Here is a 23601-nt window from a genome sequence, read left to right as displayed (position 1 = left end):
GTTGTAAGTTGAGGCTCTTGACTAGTGTTGTAGCCTCTAGCCATACTCTCATTATACATGTTTGGAGTTGTAATTTGTGGCAAATCCCGATGCGATCCTCCCCCTTTTAAGTTCAATCCTACCTTTTAAGTAACCAATATTTGTGGAGTAATTAAAAGGGCGATAGATCCAAATTAATTCCACTATCCTTAATGTTGAAATTGATTGGATGTATTGCATTGAAGTTATTTCTTGTCTTAGTAAATTTAGCTCATGAAAAGCATAAGGTGTGCAAGACTAGTATGCAGCCAATATGCATTTTCTAGTGGTAGAGAATCACTTGTCACTAGTGGTTCATCATCCTTAGCACCTATTTCTCCTACAACCTTTGAAAAAACTAAGAGGGGATGGAAAGGATGCACAAACACATGCATTGATTGCTCTATTATGCAAGATGCATGCCATTCTTTATATACATAGATGAGGTGATATTAGATGCAAGGCTTGTTTCTATAGTTTTGGGTGGATTGCTAGATTATTTCCATAGTTTTGGATGGATCTCTAGATTATTTTCAGAAATTTACCACTACTATCCAACTCATGGCCTAGATGAGTCAATGCCTTTGTTGTTGTAGGAGAAATAACCATGGGTGAAAAACTCAAGCATGGCCACAATGCAAGCATTTGCAACAACTCGCAAGGGCAAGCCAAAATCATGGCATGCTTTGGATTCAAAGTCTAAGGGCAAGGTAGTTGTGTCTTCAAACACAATGTCATGAAAGATGATGGGAAGAAGAAGAAGAAGAAGAAGAAGAAGAAGAAGAAGAAGCATAATAATAATAATAATAATAATAAGTGCAACTATTGCAAGAAACTTGGTCATCTTGTTGGTGAATGTCACAAACATGTTGTTGATGAGAAAAAAGAAGTAGGCATGCATGTTAGAGCACATCTAGTGTGAAGGATGAGGCATCAAATATAGCTAAATCAAAATACAAGTAGAGTATGCCTTTGTGATTGCATGTCATTGTGATCATTTATTGCACATGTGAATGGCTAGCTACGGATACATGGAATTTGATTGGTAATTTGACAATGGTGCTTCTAAGCACATTACCTCTCTTACAATTCATCATTTGTCCCATGTGAGATACACTCAAAGGGAACCCTTTTTTTGGTCAAATATTGATAACTCTAGAGTTGAAAAGGGTTCATTGCATGCTTTACTAAGGTGTATAATCAATTTGCAAAGCTTTCTAGGTTGATGAGTAGTCAATCTTAAACTTGTTGCAACAATTGACAATTTTGGGTGGCTAATAGCCTTCAAACAATGTAGAATTTGAGAATAAGTTGAATTACAATGTTGTAGAGCCAATGATGTCGTCAACGTACCCACAATCTCATCATCAGTTTATTCCTAATTAAAAATAATTGATCTATGCAAATAGCCCTAGTCATGCAAGAATATTGGGCACACTACCTACTACCAACTTCTATATGAGCCCATGTACCCAATTGATGTATTTTTCAATGAGGGCAAGTTGAGTGAGCTAGTGAGAGTCTTAATAGTTCAATATTAAGGATTGAGTCAATTCTCTTTCTTGTGAAGCCTATTCCATAGTGTGCTAGAATTGTTGCAGTCTTATTGATTAATAGAAGCTTTCTTTACTTTAGTCTCTTTGCTTCATTTAGTTGCTTTTGTCCATTGGTATTTGGCACACTTGTATCTACTAGATCTCAATCTAAGATAAAATCATAAAGTGGTTCATATGTGTGCTAGTTCATATATTGCAACAATTAATAAGTGACTAGTTGTTCCAACATACTATCCTTAAGGTTGTGCTCTCTTTGTCCATTATTTTAGCCGATATTTTCTCCAATTCTAGCAATACAACTTGAGTAAGCATAGAAAAAATGTTCATAGATTCTCATAAGGGTTTCAAATATAAATCAAATGTGGCACTTAATCATGTTAGTATGCTGAATCATGAGTCTTAAACAATTAATAGATTTTACCTCCAAACTCAGGAAAGTTCTTATGGCCTTTAAAAGCTCTAAACTATAAGATAGTCTACAAGACATTATGATCCATGGAGGACCAAATGGTCCACCTTTGTTTTAATTAGCTATATGGACACCCTTCTAACTTTTAATGTTGTTTGAAAATTCACCTATATACTTAGTACTAAATGCGATGCCTTGCCTAAAGGGGGGCCAAAAAAGAAATAAAACTAGGTAGAAATAAGGTAGAGGGGCTGGTATTGTGACATGTAACAGTCCCCCTCTCAATTAACTAATGCTACACAATTTTCACAAAATCCTCTCAATTAACTAGGTAGATATAAGGTAGAGGGGTTGGGATTGTGACACATAACAATCCCCCTCTTAGTTAACCAGTACTATATGATTTTCACAAAATCCTCTCAACTAGCCGTTCACATAGGTGAGGCTAGCTTAGAAAATAAGTTTGAGCCCAAGATAGTTGAAGATATCTGAGATCAAAGCTCATCAAACAATTTTGATGGTTCAAAAAAAGCTTACAAAAGAACGTCATCTGTGGCCTAGTCAGAGAATCGGTGAGGTGGCAGCCTAATATACTATGCCGATTCAAACCCTCCAATTGTATTGTTGGGTTTTTGCTCTTCAATTAAACTAGTTGGAGAGGGTTTCTTTATAGACAACTAACTTTTTAATGTTGTTTGAAATCCACCTGTATACAGTGTTTATTTTTGAAAGTCCCATAGGTTTTTTCCATTGAAAGGCTCTTGAACAAGTGCTTTTCTTGTGGAAGGGCTTTTTCAAAATTTTGACCTTCGATAGACATGTATTCAAAAACTTGCATTTCTAGCTAATAGAATAGTATTTGAGAAAAAAAAAAAACTATGACATTTATATGAGCCATCTTATTGGTTTTTCGTGTCCATTAATTTACAAAAATCTAATACCGACATGATATGATGATAGAATATTTAAAACTTAGTACAACATATGAGTAATTATTTAAGCATTAAAAAATTATAATGCTATCACCAAAAATAACATTGCAATGCCAAGTTGAGGCTAAAGCCCAATCAATTAAGATAGTCTAGAAAGGCAACAAGATAGCTCTACAATCATCCATAGTCTCAAATGAAATAGCAATACAATCAAAGCACACCATTACTTATACTTTCCTATATTAGCTGTGTTGCTACCACATTAACATTGCGATGAGCGTTTAATCCATCCCACGTTGTATAGATGGCATCCCAACCAACATGTGTAGGGTCCTTAACACCATTGTATGAAAGGAACATGAGTTGATTCAAGCTCTTGAGTGACAATCTATTGCGATCATTGGACTTGATATGATTCATTTTGGAGAAACCTCTCTCACAATCAACCATGCTTGCAACAATAACCACGCACACATGCCATAATTACCTTTCTATAGCAAGGTTTGTAAAATCATGCCCTTCTCTAGGAAGGGAATTTTTTTTAACTTGCCCTTTGATAATAAGGTTTAAAAAAGATTTGCCTTCTCTTGAAGGTCAAAATGCCTCTAGAAGGGCTTGCAACCCTTGAAAAAAAACCATGCCTGTATACCTAGTGTTAAATGCTATGCGTTGCCTAAAAGGGGGACCAAAAAAGAGAAAAAAGAGCAGGTAGATATATACCCATATTGGCTCCGTGAAGGGCTTCTTTGTAGACAATGGCAAAGAGCAGGCTCTGCTCACTGTCTTGATCTTCGTACTGTGCGCTCCTTCGACGGTTCTTTTCTGAGTAAATCGGACTTCAAGTACTCAAATCTCGAGCAGTTCTTCTTAGGGTTTCATGGATTTTGATGAGTACGAATACTTGGAACAAGCTGTGGAAGCTGTTGAACCTGTGAAAGAGTCTAATGGCGTTAGGAACAAGGACGGGAGCACAACCAAACGAAAGGGCGACGACGACAGTCACAGGCAGGATGACAGAAGCAAAAAGGCTAGGTCCGGGGGTGATGGAGGGGATAGGTACGAGCGGACTGACAGAGGCCGCAGCGGCCAGCATGAGAAAGACTGGGAGAGGAATAGGGATAGAGTAGACAGAGGCCGTGAAAGGGAGCCGTTTGAAAGAGACTTTAGGGGCCGGAGAGAGAGGGAGAGGGGATTCAGGTTTCCTGGCAGGTATTTTGACAGAGAACGCGACAGGGATGCAGGACGCTTCAGGGAGAAGTTTTTGAATAGGAACAGAGATTTTGACCGAACTGCAGAAAGAGAGAAGGACAAAGAAAGGGATGGTAAGCCAGTAGAGAGAGAGAAGGAACATGGAGGACCTAGGTGAGTCTATGTTTTCAGAATCATTCTTCAGCTAATGTATCATATGTCTCACAAAACAGTCTGTTGCTGGTTGAAAATAGCTTGTTTGTATTACTTATGCCAAGTAAATTTGCTATGTCCTATGAGTCTCATTTAAGTTATAAGGTGAGGTCCGTCTCAGTTTATCAGCTCAAAAGGCTACCAGTTGCACTTTTCAAGCTCTCACACACCTGCTAATACAGTTCATGGATACGTAACCATGCAACCTGATATGGTGATTCTATCACCGTGAAAACATGTCAAATCATGAAATTTCTGAAGTGCTGTTCACACAATCTCATGTGAAATCCAATACAGACAGGTTACTGTGCTCTTTTGACTGAATTATTTTAACCTAACACATTTAGCAATTCCATTTTGGTCCTTTGTGGAGTGAGAGGACACGTCCCTTATCAGTAGGGCATGCCATTATGAAAGTTAAGCTTTGTAGGATCAATCTTTGAGATGTCACGTTTGTTAGAGTGTAGGTAAGACCGAAGGGGCAGATTACTTCTTGGTGAAGTAGACACATATCTTGTATGGTTATCTCTTGCTTGTGAGCCTCAGTTTGAGTTAGACAAGGGCAATAGAAGGTCTAGCATAGTCTTTGTTTGTTTGTTTCTCTTCTACACGTCTTAGGTGGAAGTCCTTCCTGCATACTGTTGGGCAGCCTGTTTCATTGACATCTAGGCAGGCATTTGTTCCACATGGTAGAGCGGACAGTTAGATCATGGGCAGGTAGACTTGGGCAATGCATTTGTTTGCAGATATGTTAGCTCATGTGTGAGTCTGTGCATGTAGAGATTGGGCACATTATTTAGGATATTTTAGGCATTTTTTGTGGTCTTTATTTTGGTCATATTGAGCATTTATTGTGGGCCGACTAGTGTTAAATGTTGGCCAATGTAATCATATTAAGGACATATTTTTGTCCTATATATTCAGGCTCCTCCTCACTCAGTCACTCATCTGCCATCATATGTGTGGAGACTTTGTGGAGAGGAGCCAGTGCTAGTGCCCATGTAACAATGTCTCATTGTTGTATGCAGCTGTCTCGTGTTGAATATATGGATTTCATTTTCCAAGCATACATCTGAGTTCTCATTTGTATTGTATTCTTAAGTTTTTTTTCTTTCCCTTTCTCTTTTGTATTGTGTTCCAACAGTTTATTATAGCATATGTTCACACCTCCATTGCTGCTCCACTTCTAACATTTATGACTCGACTGATTTTTTAGGGTCTAAACTACAAGTTGGCCAATTCCTGGTTGGATAGTTACTTATCTTTTGGCCATTAATTGCCACCTTCCCTTTGTTGTGTTTGTTAGTCTATTCAGCGAGTCCCTCCTCATAATTTTTGTCATCATTCTCTTGCCAAGTTTTAGTGTCCTTAATGACACTTTGTGTTGCATGTAGAGGCTGATAAATTGAGTTAGTTTTGTTCTTTAAATTTCATTGTGTTTCTCTTGTCTCTATCTTCTCTTCTTACTTTGAGTTCTTGTTTTTTCTATTGTACACTCTCATGAGTCACATGGTATCATTTGCCAAGGTGGGAGCTGGACATAACCAAAGTGGAGTACTTTTCTCTGTTGCAGCTTGCAGGGTGATATCATGTTAGTGGTGAATTCCCATGTTACCATCTAGAAGGGTCCTCTCTTGCTCCATTTTAATCATGCCTAGCCTTCAAAGGTTGTCTTGTCTATCCTTCCAAGAATTAATGTGTTTTGGATAGTCTTCTCCCTTCCCTCCTTGCCATAGCTGCCAAGAGTTTCGGAAACGGCGAAATAGAAACGTGTTTTGGGGTTGCGAAACATAGTTTTGGCCACCGTTTGAAACGGTGAAATGGGAATCCATAAAATATAGGATGAACATAAAATTATACCTGTCATAAATGTAACTAAAAATATATGATGGAGTAACACTACTTATTAGTTGAACCTCTATGTCAAAACAGTTAAATTTCTCAACAATATAACATTAGAACTTAGAAGAGAATCGAGATTTGACAAGTTTAAAGTATACACGAATCATGATTCAATTTAAGACAATAAACTGTAACTTGTCATAGAAGTAAACTTAAGATGGAAGGCTTAAAAGTGAATAGTCATAGACTCATATTATGTGATATAGACTCAAAAAAGAGAGTATTCATGAGTCATAACTCAGTAAACAGAGCATGAAAAAGTACAACTATGATGAATGATGTATGGTATATCACAGCATCTCATGAGTCGTGAGTCATCCAAATGCCATTGAACCATAAACATGAATCTGCATAATCAACTAATAGCAAGTTTGCAAAGTACAAGTCTATGAATCATCATATCACGATCTGTGATGTAATGACTCATGAGAGTCACTCAGCATCGTGTAAAGCCATCTCTGACAATTTTGTCTTGGCCTCCTTAGGGCGACTAGTAGGAGCACTAATACTACTACTAGAGGAAGAAGAGTCATCATCATCATCATTTGCCACTAGAGTTGTAGAGATAGAAGCAACTCCACGTCGAAGTCGAGATCCTAACTCCACGTCGAAGTCGAGATCCTCCTCGCTCTAGCTGATGTATGCCTGAACAATAGGGAAAAGAATGTGAAATGCTCATGTAGGAAGGTGAAACACAGTTCGTGACTTGAAATTGGGTAAAAACCCCTGTTGGCCGAAATGTCAGTCTTGAAACGCGTTTGGGAACTGAAACATTTTTGTTTTGGGCAGCCCGAAACGTTGTTTCGGGCAACAATGCTCTCTATGTCAATTGTTGTTTCCTAGGTCAATTGCTGATGTGAGCGAAAAACATGTCATACGAAGAGTTGATCTTCTGGGGTGGAGGGGAAGACTATGAAGGCCGCCTCTTTTGCCTTTTAGTGCTAGTGGTGCTGTTAACTCTTAGGGCACTCCGGCGCTAGAGAGGGAGTATGAGAGTATTGCTAGAATGTGAAATGAACTTAATGATATAATTAAACTTCATGGAGATTTTTAATTAAAATGAGCTTTAATTTTAGTATCCTTAGCTCTTGCCATGGTAACCATTGCACATGCAGTAAAGGATTCGACATTGGGCATAGAATGGATAGGTGTCTGGACTATGTGGTACAAGAGCAAGGCAAAAGTAACTAGGTGTAGTGTGAAACTTTCATTAAATTGAAAGTTTGTGCCTTAGAATTGCATTACATTGAAAGTTTGGTCCAATAAGTAGCTCACTTAGGGCAATTAAGTTAGTAAGCATGCCATGAGCTAAGTCTTGTGAGCAGCTCACTTATGATTAATGACTAAGTTATTAATTAGACCTTAATAAGAAAATGATATTTGATTAAGGAGTAGTTGGTCACTCATTTGGAAAGTTGATCTTGGCTATTTGGAATTCCTTCTTTGTGAGCAGCTCACTTATGATTAATGACTAAGTTATTAATTAGACCTTAATAAGAAAATGATATTTGATTAAGGAGTAGTTGGTCACTCATTTGGAAAGTTGATCTTGGCTATTTGGAATTCCTTCTTTCTCACTTGAAGCAGTGTAAGTTTAGAGTGTCGTTTTCCTCCTCTTTGTTTCAAAAATTGCAAGTTTGAACCATGGAATATGAGCTGACAGTATGGATGGAGTGTGGACTGCAGCCAATCTTCTCCCTCTAGCATAGGGATTTTGATGTGCAATCTTATCACTCCATGTACAGTTAGGTATATTGCTTGAAGGTGACAAGGTCATTGTACACCTACAGATAATTTGTGTCACGAGAAATCGTTGACATACAACCAATTTGTAGTCAATTTTGAGCATACATTAGTAATCTTTAGAAATACTGAAAGGGATACTGAGCTTTGGAGACAAGGGGTGTCATATTTGGTATAGGAGAACTCTAGCTTCGATTGTGTGTGGAATTTTCTCTATGAATTCATTGTCAAGCGGAATTAAGTGTTTGCTAAATGTGGTCAATTGCTTGTTGGGCTTTGCTAGTTCCATGGTTCTATTGCTCGGACACCACCATCTTTTTGAAGGAGGTGAGCTTGTTGTTAGTAGTCTAGACAACTCATGTGTGAGTTTGAGTTATGCCGGGCTAGGCATTTTGAAGAGTGTGAGTGGAAATAAACATAATATGTGCCTCGATCTAGGTGTAGTAGTAGTTGAGTGAACAGTGAGTGACAATGAGTGAGAGTGAGAGACGACGGATAGAGGTGTACTAGTGTGGTACACACAAAGAATAAAAGAATGCTTTTATACTTTGGAAATGGTACATTTACATCCGCAAGGTTGTGTTTAGATGTGTGAAGTAATATAGACACAGGAGTAGCGTTAAGGGCCTTTACATCCAACAATCTCCCATTTAAAGGTCCTAAGCGAACCTTTAGCCAACTCCCATTAGTCGAATGTAATGCTCATGTTGAGCCTTTGCAAGACTTTTGGTGAGAATATGTGTAGGGTTATCCTGTGCTTTGATCTTAGTTAGTGTGACTAGATCATCATCCAGAACCTGTATGATAAAATGATACCGCACATCAATACGTTTGGTACATGCATGAAACATTCCACCACCATCATCATCATTATCATCTTCGTTGTCATCTTCACCTCTATTTCCTCTCTCCACGTCATCTGTTAGTAAACAAAAGCTTGGGCTTCTATTAGAAGCTTCCATTAAGGCTTCCATAAGCCTTGTTTACACGTGCCTTCCCCGGTTTTTAAAACCGTGTCTTGTAAGGCCAATTTCTGCACGGGGGGGACCGCATCTTGTAAGGCCAATTTCTGCGCGGGGGGAGTAGGCAATTTTTGGAAGTTGGATAAAGGGCAAGGAGAGTTTGTTGAGTCGAGATCTATGCCATCGATGGCTCCTAAGGAAAAGTCGCGGGCATACAACACTCTATCACATCCAAGTACAGGTGTTTTGGTGGGCAGGCCAAAATCCTTGACCAAACGACCAAGCCAAACAGCTTCTTTCGAAGCTTCAGTGGCTGAAATATATTCAGCCTTAGTGGTAGAAAGTGCTACTATCTTTTGCAATGTAGAGTACCAAGAAACTGCCCCACCCGTCAAGGTAAATATGTACGCGCTAGTAGACATGCGAGTATCCAAGTCACCTGCCATGTTTGCATCACAATACCCTTGGAGATCTAACGTACCCTTTCCATAGCAAGTACATTTTCTTTGTGCACCCTTTAGGCACTGTAAGATGCATTTCACTGCTTTCCAATGTTCTTTGCGAGGATTTGACGTAAGCCTGCTCACAACTCCCATTGCATGAGCAATGTCACATCTAGTGGCAACCATAGCATATATGAGCTAACCACAAGTTGAAGAAGAACCACTCTTCATAGAGCTGGCTGCCTTATCATCTTTTGGGCAATCTGCTTTGCTAAGCTTAAGGTATGGTGGTAAGGGAACACCAAGTGGCTTAGCATCAGCCTTAGAAAAATGATCAAGTACTTTGTTGATGTACTTTCCTTGTGAGAGAAATAAGAGTTGCTGCTCTCTATCTCTTGTCACACGCATGCCCAAAATGTGTTCAACTGCACCCAAATCCTTCATGGAAAAGATTGAATTCAGTTGTCTTTTCAATGCATTAACCTGGCTTTTATGCTTACCAGCAATAAGCATATCATCTACATAAAGCACAAGTATAATAATAAGGCATCCATCATCAGTGATATGCATTGCTTCTTTTAAACCCATGTGAGAGCATGAAGGCATCAAACTTTTTATACCACTGTCTAGGAGCTTGTTTCAAACCATACAAGCTTCTCTTAAAGCTTACACACCAAGTGCTCCTTTTTTGGCATAACACAGCCTTCTGGCTGCTTCATGTACAACTCTTCTTTCAAGTCACCATGCAGCAATGCAGTTCTAACATCCATTTGATCAAGTTCAAGATCCATAGATGCTACCATAACAAACGATACTTGAAGAGTGGTCATTTTGACAATAGGTGAAAAGACTTCCTGAAAGTCAATCCCCTCTTTTTGTGTATAGTCCTAAGCCACAAGCTTGGCTTTGTATTTGGGTTTGCCATCCACACACTTGATTTTATAGACCCATTTGTTAGGAATAGCTTTCTTGTCTTTGGGTTATGGAACCAAATCCCAAGTATCATTCTGATACAATGACTTCTTTTCTTCCTGCATAGCTAGCTTCCACTTTTTCTTTAACTCACATGATAATGCCTCTTTATATGTAAGAGGCTCACCTTCGTTTATGAGCAAAATGCAGTCCAAAGAGGGATCCAACCTTTGTATAGATCTCTTAACACGAGACCTTCTTACCCAATGAACTGCATTATTAAGTAATGGATCCACATCCAAAGGAATGTCAATGCCCTCATTATTTGGCTGTTGAATTGCATGTTCAAGTTGCTGTAATACATTTTCAGGCTCCTGCAATTCATTTTCAGCATGCTTATCTTATTGTCCAAGCTGTTTTTCAGCATCCCTTTGCTGCCCATTTTCATCCGGCTCAATGATGATATGCTGATTATCATAACCAGCATCAAATGGAGCTGAATTTTTAGTGACTGATGGTTGTTCAAGTGGTTGATTATGCTGAAATTTTACTTTCTTTTTATCAAAGTCATTAGATGTGACATTTTTCAGCAACTTTGAATCATTAAATACCATATCCCGGTTGCATAGCACATTTTTCATGCTTGGAACCCAAACTCTATAGCCCATTTCACCTTCATCTCCATAACCCATGAAGATATCTCTATGGGGTTTCATGTTAAGTTTGGTTTTGCTATCAATAGATACATGGGTCAAGTGGTTATATGAAGTAGGTTTGCCAGACCAAACCCCTTTAGGGATGCCACTTTCAAGTGCACGATGCGGAGATCAGTTGCACATATGCACTGCGGTTTAAGTGCCTCTGCCCAAAACGATTGTGGGAAACTAGCTATGGACAGCATGAGCCAAATCTTCTCACATAACGTGGGATTCATTCGCTCAGCTACACCATTAGATGAGGGATTGTAAGGAGGTGTAAGCTCCCGTTTAATCCCATTGACATCACAAAACTTATTGAATTCTTTAGATACATACTCTTCCTCGTTGTCTGTTCTTATGTATTTTAATTTTAAACCCTTTTGAGTACTAACAAATGCATAAAACTTTTTAAAGGAGTCCAATGCCTTGCTTTTCTGTTTAAGCAAGTAAACCCATAGCTTTTTAGAGTGGTCATCAATAAAATAATGGCAACTACTATGAGTTGTTATTGGCATGGTGCATATATCAGAATGGACTAAATCCAAAATACATGCTTTCCTACAGGCTCCATGAGAATATGAACTCTTTACATGTTTCCCCAAAACACAATTATCACAAAAGTCAAAGCTTTGGGTTTTTCACATCAACTCTTCCAAGTGAAGAAAGTGCTTGCAAATCCTTTTGGCTTATGTATCCAAGACGCTTGTGCCATAACTCCACGTGTGACTGCACTTCAACAATCGCAATAAACTTTCTAGGAAGTGCCTTGTAGTAGAGATAATAGAGTCCCCTTTTTACTACCTCTAGTGACTAGCATAGACCCTTTCTGTATCTTCCACATTCCACCACCAAAAGTAGTGAAGTAACCCTTGCTTTCTAGCTGGCCAAGAGAAAGCAAACTCTTCTTAATACCAGGTACATATCTAATATCATGAAGGATCAATTCTTGACCATTTTCAAGAGCCAAGTGTATGGTGCCCATTCCTTCAATATCACATGCATGGTTGTTGTCTAGATAGACTTTTCCAAGCTTACCTTTTGTATAAGAAGAAGAACACTCCAAAGATGGAGTTACATGAAATGAAGCACCTCTGTCAACAATCCACGATTGTGACAAAAACCATCATGAGGTGACAACAAAGCATCTATCACATCCCTATTAGTGATATACATGTCTTGCACTGTCATAGCATGTGGATTTGAAGATGCAACCAGCGAATCAACATCTTTGTCTTCTTCTATCTTCTCAATAATAACATTAGATACCAAATTTTCTTTTTTTGTTTCTTTAGGGGTAGAGTTGCCATCATTTCATTCTTTTTGCCTTTTGCATTAGCTTGCTTCTTGCGTTCTTGTTCTTTTTTAAAGTATCTGCAATCGGGGTTTTTATGCCCTTTGTGACCACATTGATAACAAGTGACATCTTGCTGTTTTATCTTGCCTTTGTTACGATTTTGTTCTTATTTGTAGTATTTGAGCTTTTTTCAATTCTTCCTCTTACATTGTAGGCTGATCCACGGTTTTTCCCACTTGCCTTGTGTCTAATCTCTTCATTGAGAATAGAACCACACACACCATCAAACGTCAAGTTGGGGTTGTTGCTCAATGACATAGCCAATGCTTTCCATGAATCGGGTAAAGTCATGAGCAAGAAGATAGCCCTCAATTTAGGATCAAAAGCTGGCAAGCATACATCTTGTAACTGACTCAAAGTACTAGTGACAGCATTAAAAATGCTTTGAGGCAGGCTTAGACTCATCAAGCTTAAAGTTGACAAACTTTCGCATGAGATGTACCTGATTGACATGATTTGTATTCTCGTATGTAGCCTTGAGTTACTCCCAATCTGCATAGGTAGTAGCAAGTCCCTTGATATCAACCAAGATATCATTTGTGACATCCAATTTAATTTAAGTAATGACCTTTTTATTCATTTTAGCCCAATCCTCATCTGACAAAGCAAGAAGCTTATGTTTTGCCAAAGGATCATCGCAATCCTTGAGAAAGAGTATACCCTGCATACAAAATTTCCAAAGATAAAAAAAAGCCTTTGCCATTAAATTTACGAATCTCAAAGTGATTCTTTGTGTCAGATGTAGATGTACTGCCAACCATTTTCAGTAATAAAAAAATTTGCAATAAAATGCTGAATACTCTCAGCCAATAGCAATGTTGTTGAATGTAACAGCAAGTACACTCACTTGTACTTCCAAGAGTGTCCAAAAAGCAGATGCTTCGCTGCAATTTCAGTCCCAAAGAGTTGATTACAGTGTGTACATGAACCAAATCTGATACATTTACATAAATGACAGCTCCACCTTTTGTAATACATCGCCATAATACCCAAATGCAATAACCCAAGTGTTGTATATACCACTGTTTCAGTGCATAATGAGCATTCAACAATACATGTACCAAGTGGAGGTGCTCTTTTATAACATTTGAAACATCCCAAGTCGAAATTTGTCCGACTTAGTAGTGAATCTACTATAATTTCACTGTCAAAGCACAAATCGGCTCAAAATGCATCACCGATGCGAAAAGCCCTAAAATTTTTGCAGTGAATCTGTCCCAGTTGCATCAATACATCATCCAGAGTGTCAAATATAGGCAAATGTTGCATAAATTTCACGAATTCTGTTCAATTTTGTACTAATTTCAATGAAATTGGCTCAATTGAGCAAAATTTTACTTATACATAAAAAGCGCCAAAATTTTCGAGGCATGTGCACCCAATGTGTGCAATTTTTGGGTCAACAGTCATTGTTATGCGTGCTTGATGCCAAATCTGGGAAAAGCTTCGAATTTTTAGGTGTAAATTCGCATAGATTTGTGTTTTGTGCTTGTGTGCGTAAACACCCAATAGAGAAAGGGGAGAAAAATTGCAAATAAATTAAAAAGAAATGTCAAATCGTTAACCTCGTCTGCTAGGTTAGCCGCTTGGCCTGTCGCCTGTTGCACGTAGTTTGGTCGTCCGTTAGTTGTTGACTTGACCTGTCTTTCCCCACACGAATTGCCTGTCACCAGTCCTTCACGCATGTTGACCTGTTGTGTGTGACGCCCATGTTGACTGAAAATGCCTTCGACAAACCCGCTAGTCTATCACGATTGTTGTAGGCGTTGTCACAACTGCCGTCTACTGGTCACAATGGTAACGACTGCATTGAATGCAATAACCATTGGTCACGACTACTTGTCCATTGGTCATGACTGCTTGCACCGATTCTCGTGCTCTGATATCAGTTTGAAGAGTGCAAGCGGAAGCAAACAAAATATGCACTTCGATCTAGGTGCAGTAGTAGTTGAGTGAACAATGAGTGACAGCGAGTGAGAGTGAGAGACGATAGATAGGTGTGTACTCGTGTGGTAAACACAAAGAATAAATATTAAAAGAATGTATTTATACTTAGGGTATGATACACTTACGCCTAGAAGGGTGTGTTCACATGTGTATAGTAATATACACACAAGCGTAGTGTAAGGGCCTTTACATCCAACACATTTTAGGTATTTATTATGGCCGTTATGATGTGCATTTGGGCATTTTATGCTGGCTGACTTGTTGCTATTTTGGAATTGTTTTCTTCTATTTATACCGGATTCCCTCCTCAGTCAAACACATCATCACCTATAGGTTTTGTGGAGGGAGTTGGTGTGAGTCCCTATAAGCCAAGTGACCCATTGTTGTACAAGTCATTCTTGTGTTTGATATGTGGATTCCATTTCCCAAGTATTCTTCTGAGTTTTCTTCTTTGTAGTATTCTTTTGTGTTTTTTTCTCATGTCCTTGTGTTTAGCAGTTTATTACATCTGTTTATGCTTTGCTGCATCCACTTTTGATATGGTATTAGATTTCAGGATTTATGCTCTTGCTACTGTTTTTTGTTGATTACAGGTCTGCCCTTGCTGATAGTTGACTTTTCGAGTGTTGCACACTCTCTACAGCCTGGCGACTGCTGTTTTCAGCCCATCCTCCTTTCCTAGCTCTGTGTAGGCTGTCTTTTGGTTGAGTAGGCTGCATTTTGATTTTCTACATCATTTTATTTCTAATTAACTTGTATTTATTTGATCAGCTATTTCGTTTCTTGCATTTACTACCTTTGTAGGCTGGGTGACAACATTCTTTGGCTTTTGACAGTGCGTGTTGGCTGTAATCTCTCTCCTTGCAATTGGTTTTTATGCTTAGTTGGTGTACACTGCGTATGAACTTTGTTTAGTGCAGTTTGTGTTGTGGATTGGTTGTACTCTCTCTCATTCTTTTCTTTCTTTTCTCTTTAGATGGCTCTCCCTTGCTATTCTATTGATGACAAATTACACGGCCTTAATTACCCAACCTGGAGTGGTGTTATGAAAGCTTGGTTTGTGTAGAAGCGGTTATGATACGTTATATTTGAAGCTTGTGAGTGTCTTGAGCATCCTACTCCTCTTCCAACTGATTTTGACGAAGTCAACTATGAAAAAGCTATGGTCACATGGGATACTGATGATGTCCATGCATATTCTTATCTTCTTTGCTACATCTCCAAAGAAGTTCTTCCGGCAGTCACCGCCTACAAGACTTCTCCCATTGGGCGAAGCTTTAGATGTTGTATGAGGTGCCTTTGTCTATGTGTGCCATTACCCTTTACGAATAGCTCTAGCAGGAGTTAATGTATACTATTCAATCTTTCTTACATTGTGTCACACAAGTATAGGATAAACTTTGACATATGCAGTTTGTTCTTCCAGAGGCTCATCTTGTGGGGAATGTGCTCTACAAGCTTTCTTTGAAGTTTAATGGAGTGGCCAATGCTTTGGAGGCTTAAATATCATCGATACTTCTCAGTTTTCTACAAACGTTCTCGATGTTGCTTAAACACAAGATGTCTTTACGATTAGAGGGGAGGCTTCTATTGCAGTTTGGTGGTTCCAATGAGGCCTTTACAGCTTAGAGAGGGGTGATAGGAAGAAGAGGTCAAAAGCCTAGTGTCATGGAGACGTGAAATTTTAAGATGCTTTAATCTTATCGATAACATTTGATTAAGTTATTAATAAAATGTGTAAGGTTGTTTAGCACATGTGATGCTCATGGCAGTTATTTCATGGTAAAAAGCCAAAGACCTCGAGAATGCAGTGGGTGTCAAAGGCAAAAGTTGTAATAAGTTATGTATGATAGACACTAGATGGTATTCGGTGCTAGATTTGGATCTAGACCAATGTATTGGCTGCTAATGTCGGTGGTGACATTAGAGACTAGGCATAAGTTAATTAATGTGGGTCTAAGAGCTAATAAATGCCCAAGGATACTTGGAAGACAAATTGGCTTAGACAATTTAATTATTGGCTAGTGAAACTAATGTTTTGAGCACTAGAATAATTATTAAATTAATTTTTAAAATTACTGTCTTGAAAATTAATTTAATAAGCTGGACAATGCTAGAAAATGGGATTAAAAGGTTGCCACTTGGCAAAACTTGCCCATGCAAGTGGAAAAAACGTTTTTAGGGATTGATGGAGTCTATTCCAACTATTTTGAGAGAGGAGGAGATTGTTAGAGAGCAAGGAGAGGTTGATAATGTGATTTGGAGCCCCCAGGGATTAGTCTTATAGCATTGACAACAATGTGGAGCCCTCCAGGAGCAAGTGATAGCAGTGCAAGGTCCATCTGGTGTAGATGGCATCATACAAGAGGGGGCAGCAGTCTTTTGAGTGGTCGTAAGTTGTAGGTGACAACTTCCATGGTTGTTCGAGCAAGGCAGCATTAGCTTTTTAGCATTTCTCACGATGAAACTTTAAAATTTCTCTCTACATCATTCTCTCTCATCCCCCAGCTATCTCTCAAGTCATCTCAACATTTTCTAGCAGTTTGAGCCATCACAGGAATATATTTTAGTCAATCTCTATTGTAAACCCTAATTTACAGCAAAAATTAAGGTTTTGACAATTGCCTTGAGATGGTGCGCAAAATTGAGGACCTTGCTATAATAGTGCTTAATCAGGTTATTTACCACCCTATTCAAGAAGGAAGGCTGGTTACAGCCTAGTGATATCATTGTGGTAAGAAGGAACATTTGCACAAGGATTGCAAAGAGTTAGTGGCTTTTGTTAGCTTGCTCGTGTTAGTCATGTCAGTCTAAATTGCTCAAGAATTGTTTAGGGCACAATTGGCAAGTGTTGTTATCAACTTGCAGCAGTTAATTCAACAATCCCAATTTACTGAATTAAGCGTCAGTTCTCGATGTTAAAGGAAAAAAGGTTGCTTCGCATTCTAAACAGCCAAGTGAGGCTCACGGGCAATCTTTTTGGCCAAAAATATTGCATACACCAGCACTTATAATGCCATCATCTGATAGGTTTTGGTGGAGGGAGAGGAGCAGGTGCCATTGCCTTCACAGTCGGTGACTCACATTGGTTCTATTTTGTCTCATATCTTGGTATATGGATTCTATTTCCCGAGTATCTCTTTGCTTTTGATTTCTTTATGCAATGTTCTTTCTTTTGATGTGTTTCTCTTTCTCTTTCTCTTTTCTTTGTCTCTTGTGTTCAGCAGTCTATTACAATAGTCTCCCATGCTTCCATCATTGTATCCACTTCTGACACTACTAACCTTTCTTCTAGGGATCATTCACTAAGGCCTAGCTCCTCTTCATCTCATGTTTGTTCACAAGGTGTATCTTAGTTGGAGCACTCTGTTTTGAGGAGGCTAATCACCTCCTAGTTGAGGAAAGACTATCCACTTAGGACAACTGAAAGTTTAAGTTCTTTACAAACAATCTTGGTGGTAGGTTTGTATCATTCATTTTTGTGTGTTCTTAATTATATCTATACTGCTCTTTTAGTTATGTAGGGACTGACTATAAGTCACCATGGAGACCCAAATTGATACCATATGGAGTAAAAGAAAACTCTATAATTTGAGATGTTCCACAAGGTAATCCTTTATCTTTTGTTTCATTTGAGTTTGAGTTTGGTGCTTCACATTCATCTTTACATTTTCCGTCCTTCCTGTCAGAAGTGGTATAGCAATAGAAGCATAGACAAGTGTTGAAATAAATTGTTGAACACAAGATAGAAAAGAGAGAAAGAAAAGAACAAAAGAACATTGCAAAGGAAGAGAACTCAAAGATGTGCTTGGGAAATGGAATCCATATACCAAACATGAGAATGACACGTACAACAGTGAGTCACTAGTTGTGTGGACAGTGGCACTGACTCCTCTCTCCAACAGGAAGACCACTTGAAGCCAAAGTGTCCTCTTATGTGAGCTCAGACTAGGAGCCAATCTTGCTCGCTGTCAAAGAAACAACTTATCATGAACCTTGATGTCAATCCTAGCTCCAGGATTTGAATATGCTAGACTTCGGTTGATGTGTCAAGAATATTTTCTCTGGAACTTGTGCACTTGTATACCTGTATAGATGAGGCGTGGCTGCCCCATTTCACCACCCTTTCACACTCTTCCTTTGGCATCGGAGATCTGTGAGGGATGACTGCATCTCTTGGACTAGAAAGCAGCTGAGGAAGGAGCAATCAAGCCTTTCTTCTGGTTTGAAGAAGTGGATCCCTTTTGCGCTGTGAACTTCTTCTTGGTTGGAGGATCGGAGTTGGACTTTTGAGGAAGAGGATGACGCATTAGAGGTTGCCACATCCCACTGCTTCTACTTCTTCCATGAGGTTGCTAACTCCTTGCAATCCTTGCTCAAGGGACTCTTCTTACCACAATGATAACATTGGGCCTTCGACTTTTGCTTCTTGTCACCCCTCTTTGAAGCTGTAAATGCCTCATTGGAACCGCCATAACGAGATGTAGGACATATGTGTAAAGCTCATAGGTATAGAAGATGTCTGTGCCCTCAAAGCATTCGCCACTCCAGCAAACTCCGAGGGGAGCTTGTAGAGTACCGTATCCACTAGATGTGCCTTTGGAAGGGCAGACTACATGTGTCGAAGTTGGTCCTGTACTTGTGTAACATGAAGCAAAAATGCTTGAATGGTGTCCTTGGATTCAAACTTCATCTGCTAAATCTGTCCATAAAGGGTCACAACACACATGGGAAAAGGTGTCTCGTACAACATTTGAAGTTTTGACCATATCTCTGGGGACGTTCTACAAGAGGCAACTGTTGGTAGAACTTCTTTAGAAATACACCGAAGCAATGCAGAATATGCACAGGCATCATCTGAATCCCATGTAAGCACAGCCTCCTCATGGTTGTCCTCATCAAAATCTTCGGGAAGAGGAAAAGGATGTTGAGGCCGAGGAATAGCTCCACATACAATGTACCAAATCCGCTTCTGCATGAACCAAGCTTTCATCACAGCACTCTATGTAAGATTGTTCGGTCCATGTAAGTTATCATTTGTAGAAGTGCACGGAGGAGCCATCTAGAGAGGAGAAGAAGAGAAGATAGAGGATAGAGGGTATGTAGAGAGGGGATATAGCCAAACCAACAACAAAGACTTTACAAAATGAGAGTTCACATGTGGTGAAACCAAAAATTTGATTAAAAACGAAGGCCAATTGCTGCAAAATGAAGAAAAACCAGTCCTAGCTGCGAAAAACAGTAAAAACCACATGCACAAACATTTGCCCAGCCAGGTTAAGGGCAGAAAACCAAAAACTCAGGCTGATGGAGCACTTAATGTAGCAAATTGATGGTTGCAGGCTGAAATCCAGGTGCAAGCTGAAAACGCAGGTTGCTGGTCTGAAAAATGCAGGCTTGATCAGAAAGGGGAAGAAGGACCTGTAATCAGCAGAAAACTCTCAGCAGGAATTGAGATCATGCAATCTGATACCATGTCAGAAGTGGTGCAGCAATGGAAGCATAGACAAATGCTGATATAAATTGTTGAACACAAGATAGAAAAGAGAAACAAAAGAACACTGCTAAGGAAGATAACCCAGAGATGTGCTCGGGAAACGGAATCCATATACTAGACACGAGAATGATACGTACAATAGTGAGTCTAGCTGTGTGGGCACTGACATTGGCTCCTCTCTCCAATAGGAAGACCACTTGAAGAATAATGATAACTGAATGAGAGGAGAAGGAGTCATTGAATAAATAGGCCCAAAATATGCCAAATAAGGTTGCTGGTCGGCCAGCAATAAATGCCTAAATAATCACTCATATAACCACCATAAAATGCCTAAATTACCTAGCAATATTAGGCATAGCCTAGACTCACACATGAGCTGACTAGATTGCTAACACTTCCCTTCCACTTTCACTTCACATTATCTAGACCTCTATTTTAGACTTACCATAGGTTATCTGGTCTTAGCTCACGTGGTCTTTGATGTACATATATGTTTAGACCTTCACTAGATACTCAGAGGTGTGCCACTTTATACCTTGGTGCTTTGTTGCCAAGAATGCCACCCATGTACTACGTACCTTCTACATATCCATAAGTGTGTCACTCTTTGCCCTTGGTCTTGTCGTGTGGAGAATCCCTTTGTTGCACATTGCACTACTTTCCCTGATTGCTTTAACACACGAACCCTCTTGTGTTGATGAGCCATCTTTTTCATTGAAGAATCTATGGAGTGGAAAGGAATCAACTACCAATTTAGACCTTGTTCCACCCTTCCTAATTGCTCCTAAACATGGACCATGTTTCAATGCTGATGCTCAGTTTCCTTCATTGATGGAAAAAGAGAGTGGTAAAGTCCAATTGTCACAAATATCTTCTAGTATTATTTGCCTAAAAATAATAGGTTTTGTACCTTTTGTAAGAAACTTGTCCATGTAGATGCCAATTGTCACTTAAAGGCCAAGGGTATTAGGCCCAAAGCTAAAACCACACCATCCACAACTAAGGATATTTTACCAATACCAAAATTAAATCCGTTTCCCATTCCTAAAAAAACCTTAGCCCTAGGGGTTGCATTCCGTCTGTATACGGAATGTTTTCATCCCATTTGTGCAATCCTGTTGGATCCGTTTCATCCATCTAGTTTTTATCCGGTCTTGACTGTTTGAACCAATTGACTCTCTTGTGTAGAGATCACTTTTTGATAGTTTTTAAATCGTTTTTTACTTGTTTTTTAAAAACCATTTTTGGAAATTTTTTGGTGTATTAAATTTTTTTTTTGGGGTTCTTTGTAAATGCATCCGATCCTTTCTTGGCATCACACCTTGAGAAAGCCACTAATCGCACCAATCCTTGTCATTGGACTTGCAAATAGTGCAGCAAGGTCCAAACACGTAGTGTGACATGGTTTCTCATCCACTTGTTCAAGATAGGTGGAAAATGTGGTCCATGCCCGAAGATACCTCAAGCAGTGGCCGATGAGATCATCAAGAACTATTGTCCCGTTTCAAAGGCATCGGCAAGGTCTTGGCTAGTATGGCGCAAGCTCAAGAGACGATAGTCTCCCTTGACATATGCACACCCACGGCCACCCCTTTGGCTACACCTATAGTTACTATGGAGGGATTCATAGATCCCTCGAATTTCCTTTCCGCTTCAGTGGCCTCCTCTACCACTGCCACCCATGGGCCCAAGAGGCTCAAGAGACAAGCCACACTTGTTGAGGCAATTGGATATATTTTGGGCCCACTCTCATTCCTTCGAGAGCAACAAAGAAATGCGGAAATCAAGATTACATGAACCATCATTACTATTATTTGGCCTTTGACAATGTTTCTTGGCTGTTATCCATCTCTTTTTCTTGTTTTTGCAATTAGTTTTGTGATCAGCTTGTTCTACTCTGTGTAAACTTTTGCAGTTTGTATTGTGCTTTGGTTGTCCTCTCTCTCTCTCTCTCTCCTCTTCTTTTCTTTATTTTCTCTTTATTCTCTCTAGATGGCTTCCCCTTGCTCTTCTAGTGATGACAAACTTCATGGTTTTGATTAGCTAACATGGAGTGCTATTATGAAAGCATGGTTTGTACAGAAGCAGTTATGGTACATTGTTTTTGGAGCTTTTGAACAACTTGAGCACCTCACTTCTCTTCAAGCTGTAGGACAACGATGAAGAAGCTGTGCTCACATGGGATAATGATGATGCCTGTGCATATTCTACTCTTCTTCGTTGCATCTCTAAAGAAGTTCTTTCGGTAGTTACCTCTTGTAGGACATCTTTAATGATTCGGGCAAAGCTTTAGATGTTGTATGAGGCTCCCTTGACTATGCATGCTATTACCCTTTGTGGTCAGCTCTAGTAGATAAAGTTTGAGACAAAGATACTATTCAATCATTCTTGCTTCGTGTTACACAGATAGAGGATTAGCTTTGACAAATGCAATCCACCCTTCGAGAGGCTCATCTTGTGGGGATTGTGCTCTACAAGCCCCCTTTGGAGTTTGACGGAGTAGCCAATGCTTTTGGGGCCAAGACTTTATTGACGTCGGTGAGTTTTACACATATGTGGGTCTTGGCTTTTTAGTGTTAGAGAGTGAGTATGAGAGGATGGTAAGATGGGGCAGGTAAGCCTCATCTATACAGGTATACAAGTGCATAGGTTCGAGCGAGGGACTTTCTTGATGCATCGACCGAAGTCTGCTGGCAGGTTTTGAAATCCTGGAGTTGGGATTGACTTTCAAGTTCATGATGGGTTGTTACTTGGCAGAGTGCAACCAGCCTTCCTTCTTGGAATGGGTGGTGATAACCTGATTTAAGAGTTAATTACAGCAATAAATAAATGCACATAAAATGAAATACACACTTTACCATAACATTCTTGGATAGTAGACTCCCTGTTGGCCCCAAAATTGGCGCCCCTTGCAGTATTTCTTTAGCTTTCATTCAATTGGAAGGAGTACAACTTGAGATACTTCAATCTCCTCCTGCTAACCAATTGCTCTTGCTGTCATAAATGACCAGCAAGCCTTTTGGGTTATTTGCCCCTTGATTCACCCAGGACTTCTTCTCCAATTTGACCCTTGGCTGGCCAAATGCTGCTCCAAATCAATTTGGGATGGGCTGGCTCCTGAAATCCCTTGATAATCTTCAATTATCAGTTGCTGATTTCAGTCCCTTGAGCCTTCAATCTTTGGCATGGATCCCAAGGTGGCTGTTAAACCCTAATTTCTGCTGTAAATTAGGGTTTACTGCAGAAATTACAGATCAGCTCACCGAAAATGACTGAGATCTCCTCCGAATGGCTAAGAATTGCTGAGAATGGCTGAGCATAGGCTGAAGGAGATGAGAGAATGCTGTAGAGAGAGAAAATTTTGAGATTTGTCACGAAGAACTGATCAAAATCAGTTGCTACCCTGCTGTACCAGCCCCAAATGGATGCACCGACAACAATAGGAGCATCAGAGATTGTGATCTTGAGGAGAAAGTGCATCAACAGCAATTGTCAGCTTTCCAAGGTTAAGAATATGCAATCTCCATCACCAAAATGGTCTCCAATGGCAGGGAATTGGCCCCAAAAGCTGGCAGCAACAGTCCAACACCTCTTTTCAACAGCTCCAAAATGAAAAAATGAGATTTTCCTCTCCCTTCAGCCCTATTTAGCCTTTCCCCCACTTGCATGGGAAAGTTTTGCCAAGTGGCAGCTTTCTTAATCTATTTTTAGCAATTTCCAGCCATTAATTAATTTTCAGAATTAATTAATTCTGAAAATTAATTCAGCCCTTAATCCATGCCCAAAAAATTAACCTTGCCCATCCAAAAATTAATTGGCTAGGCCAT

At 39.5% G+C, this 23601-nt stretch overlaps 1 protein-coding gene across 5 annotated transcripts in view; it reads left to right on the top strand.

The window, feature by feature from the left end:
* The first annotated feature begins 3583 nt into the window (after positions 1–3583).
* The window catches only part of LOC148022551 (uncharacterized), a 70249-nt gene continuing 50231 nt past the window's right edge, over positions 3584–23601 (top strand). For 4 of the 5 annotated variants that reach the window (XR_015693505.1, XR_015693506.1, XM_087695498.1 and 1 more), the window contains exon 1: positions 3585–4277. Coding sequence is in view for 3 of the 5 variants with exons in the window: in XM_087695498.1 (XP_087551624.1) it covers positions 3793–4277 (485 nt within the window). In the remaining 2 variants the exon portion in view is untranslated. Of the gene's footprint in view, positions 4278–23601 lie in introns of all 5 variants that reach the window. The other variant, XM_087695499.1, reaches the window with a different exon arrangement.

The sequence above is a fragment of the Lygodium microphyllum genome, chromosome 16 (assembly GCF_053477565.2).
Source record: "Lygodium microphyllum isolate KBCC chromosome 16, Lygodium_microphyllum_v1.1.10, whole genome shotgun sequence".
Lineage (NCBI taxonomy): Eukaryota > Viridiplantae > Streptophyta > Polypodiopsida > Schizaeales > Lygodiaceae > Lygodium > Lygodium microphyllum.
This window is presented reverse-complemented; position numbering and strand designations above follow the sequence as displayed.